Below are 20,258 nucleotides of genomic sequence, written 5' to 3' on the forward strand. Positions count from 1 at the left end.
GTTATCCACAATTCTCTTTAAGAGGAATCTGAAAACTACATATCTGTACTTAAAGTAGGCAAAATCATGTTTTCCTCAACTACTTCTGTTATTTCCTTTTGAAACTGACACAATAAATAGCTACTTCACCTCTATTAAAAGAGTTGAAAACTATATAATTATATGTTTATAATGATATATGTCTGTTTCTACAAAATAAATACAAAGTCATTTATATAATATTTAATAAAAAGTACAGACCTTGATCTTGTCAAGTTGGCATAGCCGCTTATCATCAAGGTTCATTAGTTTTCTTAAACATTAATTTAATACTATAGCACAATACTTAACTTAATAAATGAAAAATATATTTTATCGATGCTCTAAATTATAATAGTTACAATATATTAAATATGATCAATTTAGCATATCTTCCTATAAATAGCAATAATGAAATGTTTTTTAAGCAAAAATGCAGTTTTCAGAGTTGCAGAAGTTCACTGACTGAGAACTCACATATGAGTATCATACATACATACCAAAATATAAATAATTTTTTACCACATTTTTCATTATAAGAACTTAGGTAATTGAAAGGTACTAAATTAGATGCCAGCTCATGGTTTGCTGTGGAAGCTGCAGGGGTGGAATTGGGGCACTACCAAAACCCTTCTATTTATTACGGAGTGGCTTCTCTCTAGTTATTCTATTCTTTTCAAAAGGGATGAGACCTATGCCATCCTCAAAGGTTTTTTTTGCACTCTACTGAACAAAAGAGAGGTTTTCAGCTCACTCTGGTCAGTTTGAGGAGTTTGACATGGTGCTATAAATTACCAATGAGCTCCTAATGAGTGTTTCAAAGGGTTGTATGTAAACTCTGTTACAGTCGAAAATCACACGGTCCCCTCTTGTTATTCACATAGTGTATTGAATCTCCCGTCCTGTTGTGAAGGTGCTTTCTCAGATGCCTTATAACAAGTTTTGTTATCTGATGCATCCTACATCTTGTTCCTTAGAGGCAACTTCTGTGGAAAATGAATGTAGAATAAGCTTACTCATTCCGAGCTCTTACGTTTTGTTCTGGTCTGTTGCCCAGAATTAAACTACCTGACATTCACATAAATGTTTTAGTCCCATGAATTTTGTTGATTGCAGAGTTTGCCACTTATCAGCTGTTTCATTACTTATCAGCGTCGCCTGAGAACCAACACTGAAATTGTTAAGTCTGCAACTTGGAGACTGCAATGTAACAATAACAAAATGATTCCTGACCTAAGTTAAAAGAATGACAGGGTATTAAAAACCACCTGGCTGTCTGTAACAATAGTGGTAATAGCTCGCACCAGTGTATTCCCTACGGATCTCCGTCTCAAGCTGGTACAGTGGAGGATCAAATATGCTTCCAGAATACTTCAACCCATATATCGTGTTTCTGGTGCAGAACTATTGATGTGTTGAAAGTCAATAGGAAATGCGTAACTTAGATGTTTGCTAATCTATAGAACAAACATGAAATTTGTTGTGTGTGGGTCATCAGCGATAAGAATGAATGAATATCTTTGTTTCACAATCTTCAAGATTGAAAATGGTGTCACTTGATACAATGCAATTGTAATCAAACAATCGATCTGCCTTTACATAGGAGGCGGAGTGTCTGACCAGTTCAGAGCACAATTCGGATGTGGGAAGGAGTTGGCTGTAAAACTGCCACATCCCTAGCCGTGTACTTCATGGCTTGGTTGAGACTAGAGTACTGCAAAATTGCAATACACCGAAGTTGTATTTTAATATTCAACATTTTTTTAAAGTTGTAAGCAACATTTGTGTCCATTACAACAAAGTAATCTACTTCCAAGACTTCACCATGGGAAATTACTTTTCACCTAGCACCTTTATGTGGTCCTGTATGAATGTTCTCTAGGTCCTGATCAAAAATTTAATAATCTAGAGTGGCTATAACACTGTTTTAAAGCAAGAGGAAGGATAAATTAATTAATTTATTTATTTATTGGAGGATTGTCATAAATAAACTATATAAAATATGAAGTTTCCCAATGCTCCAATAAAGGTTAAGTATTAAAAAGTTGAGGTAACTTGTACAGTGGTTACATTGAGTTAACAAAAACCCTCTCTGCCCTGTACAACAAGTAAAAGCATACTGTATTTGTAAAAAGGGATTTTAATTGTTGCTTTGCAAATTTTTGATGAGTACTGTAGGTTAGAAGAAAACTTCGTTGGAAAACATGAATAAATACACATTTTTTATAAAACCAAATTGTAAGCGGATATAATAAAACGGAAAATATAAAATGTTTTTAATCTCTGTTTTTATTTATTTTTTATTAAATTGTTATGTAACAAATACATAAAACAGTCACAAACTAGTAAAAGGAAATTAGAACATTAGTTTGAGCTGTTACATTGACTTCACAAATTAAGTCCTGTAGACCGTGACTAAAACAATAAAATCAGATTTGAGAAAAATAAACAGTGACTTTAGAACACATCTGACTAGATATTTGTAACTTGTTCAGACTATCTTGAAAGAGTGGTATCTACAATTTTCACACACAATTTTCATTATTGTTGTAGGCTTATAAATAATCATTTAATTAAATGAATATGTTTTAATATTTTTTAAACATTTTTTTTAAAGATAACATCTTTTGACACAACTACAATGTATTTAGTAATCAATAAATACGAAAAAGATGAATATGTTTAAAGAACATGAACTCTGAGCTAAATTAAACCAATATAAATAACGCTTTTGGAGATGGAAGTGGTAAAAAACCTCAATGTGCAGTAAAAATTACATTTCAAGTCCTACGTAAAATCATTAAATTAAATTTTTTCAAGAAACTCAAGTGGTATTGAACCTAGTTTTAGACTTAGAGAACCCCAAAGTTAAAACTTAAAAAATACTTATAATGGTCATAAAGTTTTGAGTCTCAAATTGTGAAATTGTGTGTTTCCTTTAGTAAATAATTATTATATTTTATAGGCTATGATTTGTTATAATACTGCCTGTATTCTTAGATCAGATTTAAATATCTGATAATGTAAATTACCTAACATAGGTAATATATACTGTGTGTGTGTGTATATATACACATTACAAAGTTGTTTATTCACTGTTAGGCGGTAGTCAATGCCTCAGCAAATTACATTTTATTAATATGTAATGTGAGATTACTATTGTTAAGAACCCTTAAAATAGTTAAATTTACCACAATTAACTCAACAAGTTAAATTTATCATACATAAGTAAAAAGGATTATGAAATGACACAGATTATATCATTATATATCAAAGTAAATATATAATGTAAGGTGCAATCTTTCTACATTATGGTACTGTGATAACCACACCCATAAATAAGATATCATTTCAACAATATGATCTCAATAGGAACAAAATTCCAAGTTATAAAATTATTTCCTGATATTCAATCTTACTCATACTTAAATCAATTAACTAATAAGTTTTAAAGGCATTTAAAAACATAAAATTACGTCTTCTACTACACAGTATAATTTCTTTGACGCGTTTCATAAAATATTTTATAAATTTTATTTTGTCATTAAAAGAAATTTGATCAAATTTTCCTATGATAATATATTACCCGTTACAGATTCTTACAAATCTTATTTTTCAAACTTCTTTGAAGAAGTAATGTGGTTGTGTAGTACAAGACTATTTAACGTCCATAAATAATAATAAAAAAATATAAGTAAATAAATAATAACTAGCTCAAAATATAGACTAATCTTTAAATAAAAATGTTTAAGCAACTAAGGAATGCAGGTATAAATGGAATAGAAATGCTTAAAGCTAATAATAACGATGAAAAAAATACAGAACTGATACAATATAAATTGTTTTCAAATCAACAGAGGTAACTATTCACATGTGAGTTGATTCGATAACATCGTGGGAACCCTTCTTGTCTTTGGAATTCAATTCCAGGAGAGCCGAGTGTATCTGGAAATGCAATCGAGATTCCAGAGAATATCCAGTGTAATTTTTCCTGTAAAATATACAAAATTGATATAGTTCATACTAATAACGAAATAAATCCGATGAAATTAATTCTAAAACTAATCTTGAGTGTAACACCAGTGTAAAATTGCTTCATGATTTTATAAGAAAGTTTTACATATATAAGTGTTTGTTTTAAATATTTTATTTTTTCACATCAATCCTTACATATACAAGCAATAATTAATTGATTAGTACTATCTAAACACGTGAAATGTGTATTTTCAGTTGCTGAAATCCAGTCTGGAACACGGTACGTCCATAGACAATGTGATGGCTCTCCATCAGAGGGTTAAGACTAAAGGGGGAAATTCTTTCCAAATCGGACTTGAATAGCACATTACTAAATGAGAGAATAGTTTCAAAGTTTGTCCCCAAGGCACATTAGATCTTAGCTTTGCCTGTGTACATTTGAAACTTATATCACAGTATAGATTCAAATTAATTTTTTCAATAAAAGTACAAACTAGAAATTAACAATATCAATAAAACATTAGTTTCCCTCATGGATAAATAAATGCCTGTGTTTGGGAAACGAATCCATACAGTCCACAGGGGGTAATAAGATGAATGCAAATTACAAAACAAAAACTACTTAAATTATTCATAAAAATCATTGATTGATAAATAAACTTGTTTGAAAGTAAATGAAAATAAATACATATATTGTAAGCCAAAATGGGTACATTATTTTTTTTAAATTGGTCATTTTCCATAATTCCTTCCTATTAATAATACTAGTATTAGATACAAAGTGTAAAAATCAATACGAATTGTATATGGAGTATTTTTATGTAAAAAAACAAATACATGTACATGTGTTTAAGAGTTGAGATAAATAGTCACGAAGGAAACGTACTTGAGTTAAAACAGAATCAAATCCCAATGTGTTATGAATATTTTATAATGATCTGTCTTTCACATGCATATACACAGTCGTACATCCACACATATGCACGCATATAGTAGATTTGTTAACTATTGCAAATAAATGATACCTTAGATTGAAATACCACACATGGATTGGTAATTTCATTATCACTTTTTGCAAAAAAAACGAATCAGCACACTAAACCAAAGAGATACATAAAACAAAAAATAACTATGAAAATTGAACTACACTATTCATAGTCATTCATAATGACTTGACTAAAACAGGATAAAAGTCGTATCTGCGTACTTGGCATCTTCCAGAATTTGGATTGCTTTCTGATGAGCTCCCTGTTGAAAATGGATGATGCCAAGCTGGACAAGGGCGTACGGGACCAGGTAATGGTCTTCCTTGATCTTCTTTTCCAAGGTAAGAACGCTATTCAGACATTCCTCAGCCTGCAGTGGGCTGTTCATCTGGTGCAGACAGCCTCCCTTGAGCAGCAGCAGCAGACCTCGGTTGTCAGCCTCGTACGCAGAGCTGATCTTCACTGGGAACAGAGGGTAGAACTCAGGGCTGGTAATAAAGTTAACCGTTTAGTCGTCACATATACCACTAAATGATCCCTACATATACTCTTTGTAAATTGTTATTTTGTGAATCAAATGTTTGAAATGAAATGACATTGTTGCCAAACTTACTCCATTGAGGTAGTCATTATTTAAGCCTTAGCAGGCCAGGCATCAGCAATTAATTAATTTTGGTGATAATGTAAGAGTGTAGTTGGTTATACCAAAATAACTATTTTTTTGTTTATGGTAGAGCAATGAAATTTTGAACATGGTTTTGAAATAAATTTTCTTCTACATTGTCATATTAAAATGTATTTAATTTATTTAAAATTTATTACAAAACCAATTTAATAAGCATGACACATTTATTAAGTAAACAATTTTAAATGCATATTTATTCATTTTTTAATAGTTATTAATGTTTTTTACACAGAGACAAATAATTAACTACAAATACAAAATTATAATTTAGAAAAAAACCACTGTTTCAATTAGTCTACACAAAAGTCAGTCACTGTTTTGTTGTATGGGAAGATTCTACGCAAAAGTCAGTCACTGTTTGTTCTATGGAAAGATTCTACGCAAAAGTCAGTCACTGTTTTGTTCTATGGAAAGATTCTACGCAGAAGTCAGTCACTGGTTTGTTCTACGCAAAAGTCAGTCACTAGTTTGTTCTATGGAAAGATTCTACGCAAAACTCAGTCACAATTTTGTTCGATGGGAAGATTCAAAGATCATACATAACACTGAATTCAAAAAGTCATCAAACTCTTAATAGTAGTATTTACATGGTTTACTGTTCTTTCTTTAGTAATGTAATAAAGTATAAAAAGCCTTGAGCCAATTTTTCACCCCAACAAGCAAAGGTAAAGTGGCATTCTAAAAAAATACCTTATGAACTTTGGAATCATGCAAGTTTTTACAATCCTTCATTATACATAATGTAAACAAACTTTCAGATAATACAGTTGACAATTGAATTGCCGGCTGATGAGAAACAAAACAGACAACAATAATCAACAAACACAGGTTAACCACACTTAAAATGAAAATGAAATAATTTGGTTAGTTGTTACATCTAAAAACTCGGTAATGAACATTCAACAATATCTAAAACAAAATGAACAGTTTAATGTCAAATACAGAACATGTAACTATCACATGACTTGGCATTCGGTCCCGGTTGATAGGCACGTAACCAGCTCTCGCGTCTACCCAAATTGGTTAAACATCATGTCTTGTGGTGTGTTTTTTAAGTAAGTACCACCATTTTGTAATTTCATTGCTGTCGGGTTGCGGTTGGTATCCTGCGCTTGCATAAAACTGTTAACCAGCCACAGACGCAATTATAGCAAAAACAATCGTTTACATCTGGCATATTTAAAATGCTCCTATCAAGTGAATCCCGCCGACTGTGAAGTATATGCTGTTATTTTTCTTGGCACTAAAGGTGTGAAAGCAGTTGAAATTCACCATCACATGTGTTAAGTGTATGTATACAAATCTATGAGTGATAAAATGGCATTCAAATGGCCAAAAGAATGTTGAGGTGACTGAATAAATTTAAATAATAAAATCACTATAACTATAAACAGAAGAAGGAAATTGTACAAGGAAGTGAGATAAGATCAGACCTTTAAAGACATCAGCCACTACCACAAGAACAGCTGGCATTTTCAGTTCTTCTCTCTTCAATTAACTTAATTTAGAGCTTAATTTTTATTTTAACCACAAGTAATAGTTTTCTGAGGAGACTCAATTGCATAACTGTACAATCAATGGGCAAGATAATTTGTACAAGGCTTTTTCTGTTATTTTCAATTTCCATGTTTAAGTATTCGAATTTTTATAAAACTAATAATACAGAATATTATTATTATATATAATTGTATACTATACTTTAGTATAGTGTAGAGGGATTGTATTTCATGTATCAAATACAACTTACCAGATATTACAAAACGTTAAATAGATTTTTAATTTGAAAATCTACCGTACACGGAATAATCTACTTAGAGGTTTACTATTATTTCTTGTTATTTTTAGTATGCCCAATTCATTTTTCTGTTTTAGAATTATAAAAATGAACAAATAGGCTGTGCAAAAGGAACATGTATTTGGATGGTAATGGATCTAGTTGATGAGGAGAGCTCAGATGGGATATAACAGGAAAACATCACAGTTTATTTATTGACCATGTCATGTTCATTCATGAAGCAATTCCAGATAGTAGATCAGGATGCTGAAAAACATGAAATGGCCAAGGTTTGGCACAGAAATGTTCAATTACTGAATCTAATGTTTTTGTTTGTTTATTTGCTAAAACGGACTTGTCATAGTGTTTACTTGTAATTACTCTCGTATTTTTACCATAAAATATAAAATAAACTTGATAAACTAAGCTTGGAGTATGAGTAAATTCCTTTCTATACACTTTATTTTGTTGCATGTATATGCAAAATCACCTGTTACAGTAAAAATATGATAAACTAAAACCAAGATCCCCTCACCCCCAAAATCAGTACTGGGATCCATCCTTGCCATTATGAGTGTTGGGAGACACTGTCTTACAGTCACATCAGCTTGGATGAAAGGGAAACTCTGTGTCTTTGGTGACATTTTTTCTGTTGCTTTCAATTTTATAATTCTAAATGACTACATGTACGAGCCAGACTGATATAGATTGAAGCATAAGTAACAAAAGGACTCACGTTTCCCCGAGTTCATTAAGTTGAGAGTTTTGTCAACGATGATAAAGACAGCCTCGACTAGGCTCCACTTCTTGCCCAGAACCTTGAACATGTTCCAGACATACAACAGCTCAAACACAGGTAGAACCAGTTTCCTATCCTGGGCCCAGTATCTCTCCGACTTTTTGATGCAGAACTTCTCCATCGGTAGAGACTTTCCAGCCACTCTCTTCTTCCAGCGTGGTAAGTTTCTTGAATAGAGACATGAAATCATGAATGCAATTAAATATTGTAAAGTTTAATCCTCAGAGACCCGCATTAAAAAAAATTTGTTCCAAATCTGTGGACCGAAAATCTTCAAAATTTTCTGATATCATAAAGAATTTAATAACATTAATAAACTCTTTTAACACCAATACACCATAAACTAGTAAAAATAATGGCAAATTCCCAAGTGACTACAAACCGTTGGCTCTTGAGTAAAAAATACATGAGCGGTCAGTAGCAATTTACTGCCCTCACAATGCATGTTTAGGTCGCAATGGACCTAAGCTCTTGTTACGTTTATTACATTCTAACTTATGGTTAGGTAAACCCTGATAATATCTATAATGTATTATAAAATAAATAGTATTTTTTAATTTCGTATCCATGTAAGTTCTTTGTTTACAATGAACCACAATAGAATTGTTTTTAAGCCACATAATATTCTTAGATAAAGTCTCGTAAAAAGAAACCAAAAAATGATACCCAGGACTCCTAAAGCTGCTTACAGTATAAATGTAGACAAAAACATTAAAGATCACAATAAAAGGGCACAAAGAAAAGCAAGAAGGGACTAACAGAAAAGTAATAAAATGATCATCAATGTTCATCTGAACATCGTCTCATAAATTGGGATTAGGGATTATTATAACATCTGAAACATCATTTATTTAAAGGCAAAATACCTCGTACATTAAATGTGCCAACCAATTAGTCAACCCTTAGTAGAAATTAAGCTGCTTGAAATTAATGCCAATATTCAAAAATTAACTAAAAGGAAACCTAAGAAATCACACAAAGCAGAGAGTTCAGATAAACCAATGCACAGTCACAATATGGTTTTCAGAACTACTTAGTGGATGTACAATAATAAAAATGCCACCCCAGTTCCCTGATTCAAAATAAAAGTTTTACGTTGTTAAAGAAATATATAAATAAACCCATAAATTGAATGGAACTGTAAAATATTTATATTTTAAAACTTACTTAAAAATAGTTTTAATTTATTCCTTCAGAACTTTTACCATGGTAAAATAAACTAAAAATCTCTATTGATATAGAACTAATTCGGGCCGTACAAGGATTCGAGCCAAGCAAGATAACTGATATGGTTGCAGATACGTTAATAAACACTTACTTCATGAGTGTATCAATGGATTCTTGTACTTCAGTGGAGAGAGCATCCTCGGACATAAGTAAGATTGAACATTTCTGATAGGCATATGTCGTGCGAGACCACTTACTCTCCTTCATCAGCAGAGTGGCATACACATTGGCCTGCTCCCATTCTAGAGCTAGGCTGCAACATTCAACACAGGCTTTCATCAGAAGAGCGTCATAGAGAGTAGAGAGAGGTCACTTACTCTCCTTCATCAGCAGAGTGGCATACACATTGGCCTGCTCCCATTCTAGAGCTAGGCTGCAACATTCAACACAGGCTTTCATCAGAAGAGCGTCATAGAGAGTAGAGAGAGGTCACTTACTCTCCTTCATCAACAGAGTGGCATACACATTGGCCTGCTCCCATTCTAGAGCTAGGCTGCAACATTCAACACAGGCTTTCATCAGAAGAGCGTCATAGAGAGTAGAGAGAGGTCACTTACTCTCCTTCATCAACAGAGTGGCATACACATTGGCCTGCTCCCATTCTAGAGCTAGGCTGCAACATTCAACACAGGCTTTCATCAGAAGAGCGTCATAGAGAGTAGAGAGAGGTCACTTACTCTCCTTCATCAGCAGAGTGGCATACACATTGGCCTGCTCCCATTCTAGAGCTAGGCTGCAACATTCAACACAGGCTTTCATCAGAAGAGCATCATAGAGAGTAGAGAGAGGTCACTTACTCTCCTTCATCAGCAGAGTGGCATACACATTGGCCTGCTCCCATTCTAGAGCTAGGCTGCAACATTCAACACAGGCTTTCATCAGAAGAGCGTCACAGAGAGGTCACTTACTCATACAAAAGCTGTTAAGTCAAGAATTGGAATACCTTGATTTACCGCCAGATTGAAGAATCTGCTCACCACGATAGGAGGTGGGAGAGAGTGAATATTAGAGATCAGCACTGAGATATACAACTTCCTATTGTATTCAGTACAACATAATTCCATATCAAGAATTATAATATTATTGTCTTTATTATAACCGGTGCATCAGAACATCATTTTCTAGTGGAATGATGTTGAAGTTGGCTCTGAAAGGTTTCCTCTCAAAGTCGTTTGTGGTTAATCTTTTTAAAATATTGTATTTGAATATTAACTATGGGAATTTTAAAACAGAGGCCCCTATGTTTGATCGTTACCAATATGCAGTACAGCATGAACCATATTGTGTTTAATTTTCACAACAATTTATGTACTGGTATTTCTGAAATATAGTTCATAGTGTTAAATTGTTACAAAACCACTCCTCGATTCTCTGAATGCCTCCAAAAAACTACCTCATGTAAAACAATACTTTTTAAAGCCTCCATTGTTCAGTTATGAAATGTGTTTTAATAAATGTTTAAAACTTATCCTATGTATAAAAAAGTCAATGCATGAACAAACTCCTGCCCCATATCGCTGAAGCAGTGACACATCTAAGGGCGAAAAGCTAAGAGATTCAACATTTCCTTTTTATAAATGTATACTGGATAAAATGGCAACTAATTGCATACAGGGAGTTCATAAAATGTCTTCCACAAATTGAGTTTGTCATTATACACATACAAATTATTTAAAACGTACATATGTCCTTGAACTTAGTTTTATTTCTATCTGTCTATATGTTTTTTAGATAAAAATGCATTACTTGAGAACTAATTACAGCACAGTTATGAAACTTGGTGATTGTATATTCCACGAATTAATGAGCTTACACTCTTACACACGCTGAAAGTGTAACTGAAGTTATAATGCGATCACAGAGGGAAGGAGGGGGCACATTGCTGCAGCACATGGTGAATACAGAAACTACTACTACTGAAAATAGTTACTGCATGGTACACGCTGAATGGTAAGCCTGGTGTACCAGGAATCTTACCTTTATATTTTCTTTCTTTGTGTACACATCAATCTGTGCCTATTCTAGAGCTTGGCTCTAATATTGACTCAGGCCTTAGTCAACGTGTGAAATTCACACTCATACTTGTCCACACAATAACTCTCAACAGAAAGGTTCTAGAGTCTTGAAAGTCTGCATATTTTTCTCTCAATGAAATCGGAACAGGGCTGCTACTGTTTTTAACGTGGTCGCCTTACGCAACACCAGCACGCTACGTTAAATAACATAGTCCACATTCAACGTGTTAAAGCATTTTTTAAGGAAAAAATTAAGATTGCTTATATAAAAATTAAATTTAACACTTTATTTACACAACTGTAAAAATGTTTCTTTGATGACTTGTGCCCTCAAAAAAATTTAATTTTCCTAATTATTCACATCCTTAACCCTACAACTGATGATCGACAGCACAGACGTTCATCAATACCGCTTGTGAACTGATAAAGACGGCACAGCCACTAGTGAACTTTCTGCTATTATTATGCGAAAACTGTTTAAGTTATAAAGACAAAACTTGCACCAGTTGAATCTTCTACTCATAAATACCAATTCATTTTATATAGTTTATATTCATAATACTACTCGTTGTCAGCTGATATCTGTCCAAATTACACGTGGCATACAGCTGACGGACTATGCAGCTGGTGATGCACTGCACACAACCTTGACGTTCTTTGTTACTACTGTTGCTAGGTTATTATGTAGGCTAGTTAGTTGTTTATAATTGATTGTTATGTTGTGAAATGGGCAATCCTCGTTCAAATTATATACGTGAACTATTGGATGATGAAAATATTAGTTCTGATGATGAAAGTGACATATCGGCAAATAAAGTGCGTAATATATCTGATATTTCTTTGTCAGATTTGTTGTCAGGTAGTCCGGATGAATATAAACTGGTGGAATGTGAGTTGGGTTGTGAAAATTGATAGAGACAGTGAAAACAATTCATCATTATCTGATATTCCTCTTGCCCAAAGAATTCATCAAACACCAATGTGGATACGGGTAATGCCAAAGTTGTACATACTTTACGTTTTTTTTTTTTTTTCAAAAAACTTTTTTTTTGTGTTGTAAATAAGTGTACATATGTTATAATCTTTATGTTCACTATAAAACTGTGTACATTTTGTACATTTAAAGTATCTTACTATCTCAAGTCACGTGAAAGTTACATGGAGTGAAACTTAGAAAACAAAAAATTTGCAATACATATTTTTCAATTCATGTACAAATACAAAAAAACAATACTCTAGTAAGTGCATATTTGGTAGCACACCCAAGGCTACCTACAGAGAGGTCGCTGCGATCAAAATGGCCATAGCCCTCGAAGGCTACCCGGAAGCGAAGTTTAGTGCAGAGCAAGGAGAAGCCATCGAGGACGCAATTATGGAAGAAATCCAACCCCTGGAGGATGGTTCCGTTCCATCGTTTGCGGGCACCTACCTAGAGAAAGGTGTTTTAATTGCTTCCTGCATCAACGAGCACACCAAACGTTGGCTGGAAGAAGTTATTCAAAGAATAAAACCTCTGGGAGATGACATCTCTCTGAGAGTGGGTCTGCGTAAGGACATCTTGAGGTCCACTAGGGTGTTTTTCAGAGCTCACCCGAAGCTTCTGAAGAAGACACCTGAAAAGGTACTTGAAATGTTCAATAAGCAGAACCCCAACCTAAATGTAAAGGACAATGCCACGAGTTCTACAAATCAACCTCCAGCACAGTAGGGCTGCCTCTGCCAGCCTTCTGCCAGTTCTTCCTCCAGGAGGGATTTGATCTGGCATTGATTCAAGAACCATGGCTTCACCAAGGGAGAGTGGCGGGCCTAAATGAAACCAAAGGTAAATTAATTTACTGTACCTCTCTAAGGAATGTCAGAACCTGCATCCTGTTGAAGAGAGGCTTGGATTTTCTAACCCTCAACGAATTCTGCTCCAGAGATCTCACTGTGGGCACACTAACCTGGAAGAATGGAGGCATAGTGCAGAGCACAATTGTAGGCTCCGTATACTTGCCATATGATGCCAGGGAACTCCCTCCATCAAGAGACCTAGAGCTCCTGGTGGAAGAAGCACAAGCCAGACGTCAACAACTTCTTCTAGGTTGTGACGCCAACGCCCATCACTCTGCTGGATGGGGCAGCACCAACACTAACCCCAGAGGTGAGGCACTTTTACAATTTCTTCTAAGTAGGGACCTATTTATATGTAATAAAGGTAACCGCCCTACGTTCGCAACATGAATTAGACAAGAAGTTATTGACATTACAATCTGCACACAAGGTATACTTGGAATGGTTGATAAGTGGCACGTAAGCGAAGAGGCCTCATTATCGGATCACAGGTATATCCGCTTTAACTTGCAAGATGAGGCTGCAGAGGTCCTCTATCGCAATCCCAGGAGGACTGATTGGTTGGGATATAAGTCTGACCTTCAGTCACAGTTGGGATCGGTAGGCGGAAGGGTGCGATGCTTCACAGACATAGATCAGATAGCTTCTGACCTGCAGAATGCTATAATCAATAGCTTCCATGACAATTGCCCATTGCGACGGGGGAAGAGTCGAACCAATACTAAGTGGTGGACTGCGGACCTCGCTCGCAAAAGGGCTAATGTCAGGAAGCTGTACAATCAATGCAAAAGGAGCCGTATCTGGGAGTCCTATCATAGAGCTCTAACAGAATACAGCCTAGCAATTAAAAAAGCAAAACAAAGTTCCTGGAGGCAGTTTACACAGAAGGTAAATGAGTTAAGCGCGGCAGCTAGACTGCAACGTTTACTAGCCTCAAGTCCAACCGGTCACTTGGGATCTTTAAGGTCCCAGGGAGGTCAACACACCTCCGGGTCTAGTGATAGCCTCAAACTTCTCCTTGAGACTCACTTCCCTGATTGTATCTTTGAGAATGACGACACTGGAACGTCTGGTAACCATGAGGCAGGCTCACGGCCAAGAGCTTATCGTGGTAGCTGGGCCATTGCCAGAAGGATTGTCACTCTCTCTAAAGCCAAATGGGCAATTTCTAAATTTGCCCCTTTCAAATCTGCAGGAGGGGATGGAATCTTTCCGGCCCTGCTTCAACAAGGGCCGGAGAATCTCCTTACCCTTCTATGTGAACTATTCAGGGTGAGCCTAGCTTATGGGTACATACCACAAGTCTGGCGTCTCAACAGGGTGGTCTTCATCCCTAAAAAAGGGAGAGCGGACTACTCTGTCCCTAAATCTTTTCGTCCCATCAGTTTATCTTCGTTTCTACTGAAAACATTAGAAAGACTGGTGAAAAGGCAACTGAGAAAGGGAGTTCTCTCAGACACTCCCCTTCATCGCAACCAACATGCATACCAGCAAGGCAAATCCTGTGAATCAGCACTGCACCAACTAGTCAGTAGGATTGAGGATAGCCTGTCCGCCAAGGAATTGGCATTGTGCACCTTCATAGATATTGAAGGAGCTTTTGACAATGCCAAATTCACTGCAATGGTAAGTGGAGCACAGCGACGTGGCCTCGAGCCAGCCCTGTGCCGGTGGCTTAGGGCCATGCTGTGCTCCAGACGGATCAGGGCCGATCTCAATGAAGAATCGCTTGTGATCGCACCCACAAGGGGATGTCCTCAAGGAGGCATCCTGTCACCTCTACTGTGGAATCTAGTAGTAGATGGTCTACTTGAGGACCTTACTAACAATGGAATCTATGTCCAAGGATATGCAGACGACATAGTCCTTATGGTACAGGGAAAATATACAAATGTTGTTGTTGATATCATGAATACCAACCTTCAACATGTACACAACTGGTGTCAGGGAGAGGGACTGAAAGTAAATCCCTCTAAGACAGTAGTTGTACCATTCACTAGGAAAAAGAACCTAGAGTCTCTTTCTAGGCTGAAACTCGCATCCACTCAGCTTGAGTGGTCAAAGACAGTCAAATATTTAGGACTGACTCTAGACCATAAGCTTACGTGGAATGATCATCTTAATAATATCCTGCACAAAGCAAAGTGGGCGCTCATGACGTCCAGGAGACTTGCAGGAATCTCATGGGGCATAAAACCCCATATAGCACTATGGCTCTACAAAGCAGTTGTAAGGCCTCAAATCACTTATGGTTCATTAGTCTGGTGGACAAAGGTGAATCAGGTAACTGCCAAAGCCAAGCTTGAAAGCTTACAAAGGCTTGGCACAATCTTTGTAACCGGAGCATTCAGGAGCAGTCCCTCAGCGACCCTCGAGGTGGCTTTAGGACTTCTACCTCTTGATGTCCATATAAAAGCTGAAGCGCGTAAGTCAGCTTATCGGCTGATGGTTGCTGGCTTGTGGAGGAATGGCGCGTCTAACACGAGCCATGGCGCCATCACTGAAGCTGTAAACCCAAGCGCTATTCTCGAAATGGTCTCCGACATAATGAGAACGGAGTTCGTATTCAATAAGCCATTCTCTGTTGACTTCTACTCCAGAGATGAGTGGAAATCGCAAGACAACATCCCAACAATAAGAAAGAGCTTTGTCTGGTACACGGATGGCTCGCTTATTAAGGGTAGAACTGGATATGGAGTGTTTAGTCAATCCCCTAGAACTGCCCTTTGCGGCAGTTTGGGTCGGAACTGCTCCATATTTCAAGCCGAAATCTATGGTATCCTAGCCTGTGCCAACCTAGGCCTCACCAGAGGGTACCAGGGAATGAACATCTGTATAATGTCAGACAGTCAGGCAGCTCTTAAAGCTCTTGACTCCAACAGCATTGGATCCAGGCTTGTGTGGGAGTGCTTTAACACTCTCTGCAAGCTTGGATCACGCAACTGTGTGCGTCTTGGTTGGGTACCGGGCCACACAGGCATAGGCGGCAACGAATGCGCCGACAGGCTTGCCAAAAGCGGAGCAAGCATGCCATACACCGGTCCAGAACCGAGTTGTGGTATAAGCAAGTCAGCCGCTTACCAAAGTATAAACAAATGGTCCAGGAAGACACACCGCTTGCGGTGGCAGAGTCACCAAGGACAAGCACTCGGCAAAAGACTGCTTGCCGATTCTAGCTCCGGCTTCACCAGATGGCTGATGGGGCTGGGCAGGGATCGGGTTAAGCAAGTGATTGCCTTGATCACTGGACACGGCCACTTCAGGAAACACCTAAACACTCTAGGTTTACGAAATGAGGACTCGGAGTGTAGACTCTGCAATAAGTCTGAAGAGACTGCAAAACACATAATACTGGACTGTGAGAGACTGGGAGCAAGGAGAAGGGCTCTTTTCGGTGATAAACAACCAGGCGACGAACCAGATGCTAGTATCGGGGAAAAGCTTCTTAGCCTAATTAAGGGCACAAAGATAGGCTTACCCCTCTAACATCAAAGGGGCACACAATAAGCTCAGGTTGACGTGTGAGGATCTATGAATCCACCCCAATATCCCAAAGCAAAAAAAAAAAAAAAAGTGCATATTTATATTATTTTAAAGTTTTCTCTGGTATCTAACAAAAAAAAATACATGCAACACTTATTACTTAGCATTTAGCACATATTTTTAAAAAATATAAAAAAAATATACCGTGCAAAGACAATAACCAGTGTATCACTCTGGGAGTTTTGTTATTATCAGTCGGAGGGTTAATAACACTTTTATCTATCTATTAAATGCTGTAAATAAGTTACAAAAATAACATATTTACTGGCTAAATTAATGTGGATATTTTTTATGATTATGATTAGTTTAAAAGAATTGGTTTTGCAAAAATGCTTTGATTTCCAAAAAATTACATAAAGTTTAAAAACTAAACAAAATACAATTTACACTTATAAAATTAAATTGTATAGCTATATAAATGGGTAATAAAAATAAATATACTTTTATTACAAATAAATATGTGAAAACCAAATTTGTTATTTTACAAATTAAATTTCATCCTTTTTAATGCTATAACTTAAAGTGACATACCTAAAGGAATAAAACTGCATTAAAAACAAAGTTTTACCCAATTATTTAGTAAGTGTAGGCATTTTTTAATTACATCTGTCCTCTGCCAATAGATCAGAACGGTCAACCTCAATGTATTTAAGGTATTTTTGATGGCTAAAACTGAAAACTCTAGGTTCATAAATCCAATAGGGGGATATTATCTGATTAGGCAGAAAATTGACTCTCATGAGAGTCATGTGGTATTCACTTGCCTGTGTGCCCACATGAGTTCCCAGAAGCAAAGATGATGGAACTGTGGCCAGACACTCTGAGAGTTCCAAGACTTGATGTACCACGCACAACTGTCACTGATGTTTCCTCTCATCAACTCCAGGCGCCCCTTGAAGTAGAGGAACCAGGCACCTTCTGGGTAGAGCTGAAACACAAGTCGTTAGTTACAAATCAGTGCTAACCTTCTTACGTTCTAAATCAACAGGTGAAATGATGAATGTCACCCTTACGTCTATCGAATGGTAACCCTCTACCACCATAGCAGTTCATAAATAGTGCCCGACTGTGCTTTAACAGCCTCTAACATAATAATTGAGTTGGTCAGGTCAGTTGTAGATGGTTGGCTGGCAAATGCAGACCTATTATGACCGGTATTCTGTAGTTTAGTTTTAATTATTAGTGTTATGTTTAGTTTTTATTAAGTGCACGTTTTAGAGTTAGTGAAGTTGACACACAACATGGTGGTTATGATTCCTTACTTAGGCGTGTCACAACGCTCTGGTATTATTTGTTTATTTTAACCTAGTTTTTAATTATGTGTTAGGTTAGCTATTTACCTGAAGAAGAGATCAGATTGCAGATCTCGAAACGTAGTGTTACGGATTTTTTGTATCACTGAACAATGGCAAATCTCCAGAAAAATCTTGTTTCCTTCGCAATCCTTTCTTCGTCAAAAACAAACTTCAAAAAAAGAATAAAAGCCTTTCTATGTTTGATAGGTGAATAAATAGTTTACAACATACACGAATAACAGCATTTTATTAAATAACACTTAAAATGTAAAAGAGTATATTTTGTTCTTAAAAAACTATGTTTACATATTATAAAAATTCCATGGAATTAAAAGTTTATGCTTAATTACAAATAACACTATAAAACAATACATTTTCTCTGACTGATGTGGTGAACACTAGAGTGTGTTTTATATGTGATCACCATAGATTGGCATGTGCCTCCAATGTTACACTTATAAAATCATGGTTCACATCTCACTACTTAGTTTTATTGCAAATAAAATCATACAAGTAATAATTTTGGCTCTATCTCTCGTGTTTCTTACAAATATAGTTTTACAGCTTACAGGGTTGTATTTTAAAACAGTGCAAAAAGTGCAGGCTGGGCGTTTTTTGTGCTCAGAGAGAAAACAAATATACCAAAGCTTCTCAAGTATATATGTCAAACATATGATAAAAGGATGCAAGACACAATTACCTAATGTATTTAACAATTAAAGTGACATCAAATATTTGATTTTGAGCAGTTTGACAATGAGAATTGAGTACAACAGAATCAGGGCTTATCCAAGAACTAATAACTATACACTGTGTTTTTTTTTAAACATGTTTCATTGGGAAGTGATATAAAACTGAGATTAATTTTCAACAATTCCAACGTACTGAGTTCATTATAACATACAGGGTCATCGAAAAATAATGCCTAGATTTAATAAAATTATAACATCAAAACCTTTCATGTTAAATGAGTAATTCTTTCACTGGACGATAACTGGTGAACGCAAGTTTTGTTTTTAGTTCGTCTGATTGTGTTTCCTGTCTTTGTGATGCGCAGACAAGCTGCGCAATCGTCAAGGTCAGCCGGCCACAGACGTGCCGCCGCTCAGTACGATGTTGACCGTGCAACAAAAAGTTTCACATAAATGGATGTGTAAATCGTCACAATTGCAGTGAATGGGGATCGCAACAGCCAAACGAAATCCACGAGTATGTGCGTGATTCTCCCAAACTCAATGTGTGGTGTGCGTTATTTCATGACAAAGTTATTGGACCTTTCTTTTTTGTAGAAAAACCCATTACAGGCCTAGTTTACCTGGACATGCTTGAACTGTTTGTGTTCCCCCAATTAGACGATATCGAACAACAGACTGGACAGCGAATCATTTTTATGCAAGATGGGGCTCCACCTCACTACCATCGCGAGGTACGCGCTGCACTAAACGCACGCTTCCCAAACGGTTGGATTGGTAGAGCAGCCCCCATTTCATGGCCTCCTAGAAGTCCTGATCTTACCCCTTTGGATTTCTTTTTCTTTTGGAAGTTTACGCAGAAAAGATTCGGGATTTGGACCATCTTCGGGAGCGAATTTCTTCCGCAATCTTAACTGTTACGCCAGATATGATTGGACGCACGTGGCAGGAAGTTGACTACAGACTTGATATCTGCAGGGCAACGAACGGTGCTCACATTGAAACATACTAAGGTATGAAAAAAAAATTTATTTCTTTCCACACATTTTAAGACTACAACCTTTAAATTACATTTAATACTTTTTTATGACAGTTATTTAAAATCTAGGCATTATTTTTCGATGACCCTGTATTGTACCATATACATCCATATCAAGTTTACAACCCAGAATTTATCCATATTGGGAGCACATCACGTGAGTGTGGCAGCCCAATGGTAGGGCAAATATGACAGTTGAAAATAACTGAACAAAGTATTTAGAGGAGCTGACACTTTTCTACCACTGAGATATGTTGTCATTTCAACATCTTTCATTGGGAAGGTCATTTATATTAATTTATTTTCTTAACAAAAAACAATTCATTCTACAATTAATCCTTTGAATGTCAACGTCTGATTTTACCGGACATCAAAAG

The 20,258-nt window shown here is 36.1% G+C and overlaps 1 protein-coding gene across 2 annotated transcripts in view; it reads right to left on the bottom strand.

Moving 5' to 3' along the window:
* Positions 1–2,284: 2,284 nt before the first annotated feature.
* Positions 2,285–20,258, bottom strand: part of LOC124368792 (tetratricopeptide repeat protein 39B-like) — an 82,227-nt gene continuing 64,253 nt past the window's right edge. For both annotated transcript variants that reach the window (XM_046826166.1, XM_046826165.1), the window contains 5 exons: positions 17,620–17,783; positions 9,556–9,717; positions 8,175–8,404; positions 5,201–5,441; positions 2,285–4,009 (listed from right to left, as the gene is read on the bottom strand). In XM_046826166.1, coding sequence (XP_046682122.1) covers positions 3,886–4,009; positions 5,201–5,441; positions 8,175–8,404; positions 9,556–9,717; positions 17,620–17,783 — 921 coding nt within the window. In that variant the 3' untranslated portion in view covers positions 2,285–3,885. The remainder of the gene's footprint in view (positions 4,010–5,200; positions 5,442–8,174; positions 8,405–9,555; positions 9,718–17,619; positions 17,784–20,258) is intronic.

This window comes from Homalodisca vitripennis, chromosome X (genome assembly GCF_021130785.1).
Source record: "Homalodisca vitripennis isolate AUS2020 chromosome X, UT_GWSS_2.1, whole genome shotgun sequence".
NCBI classification, from domain to species: Eukaryota; Metazoa; Arthropoda; class Insecta; order Hemiptera; family Cicadellidae; genus Homalodisca; species Homalodisca vitripennis.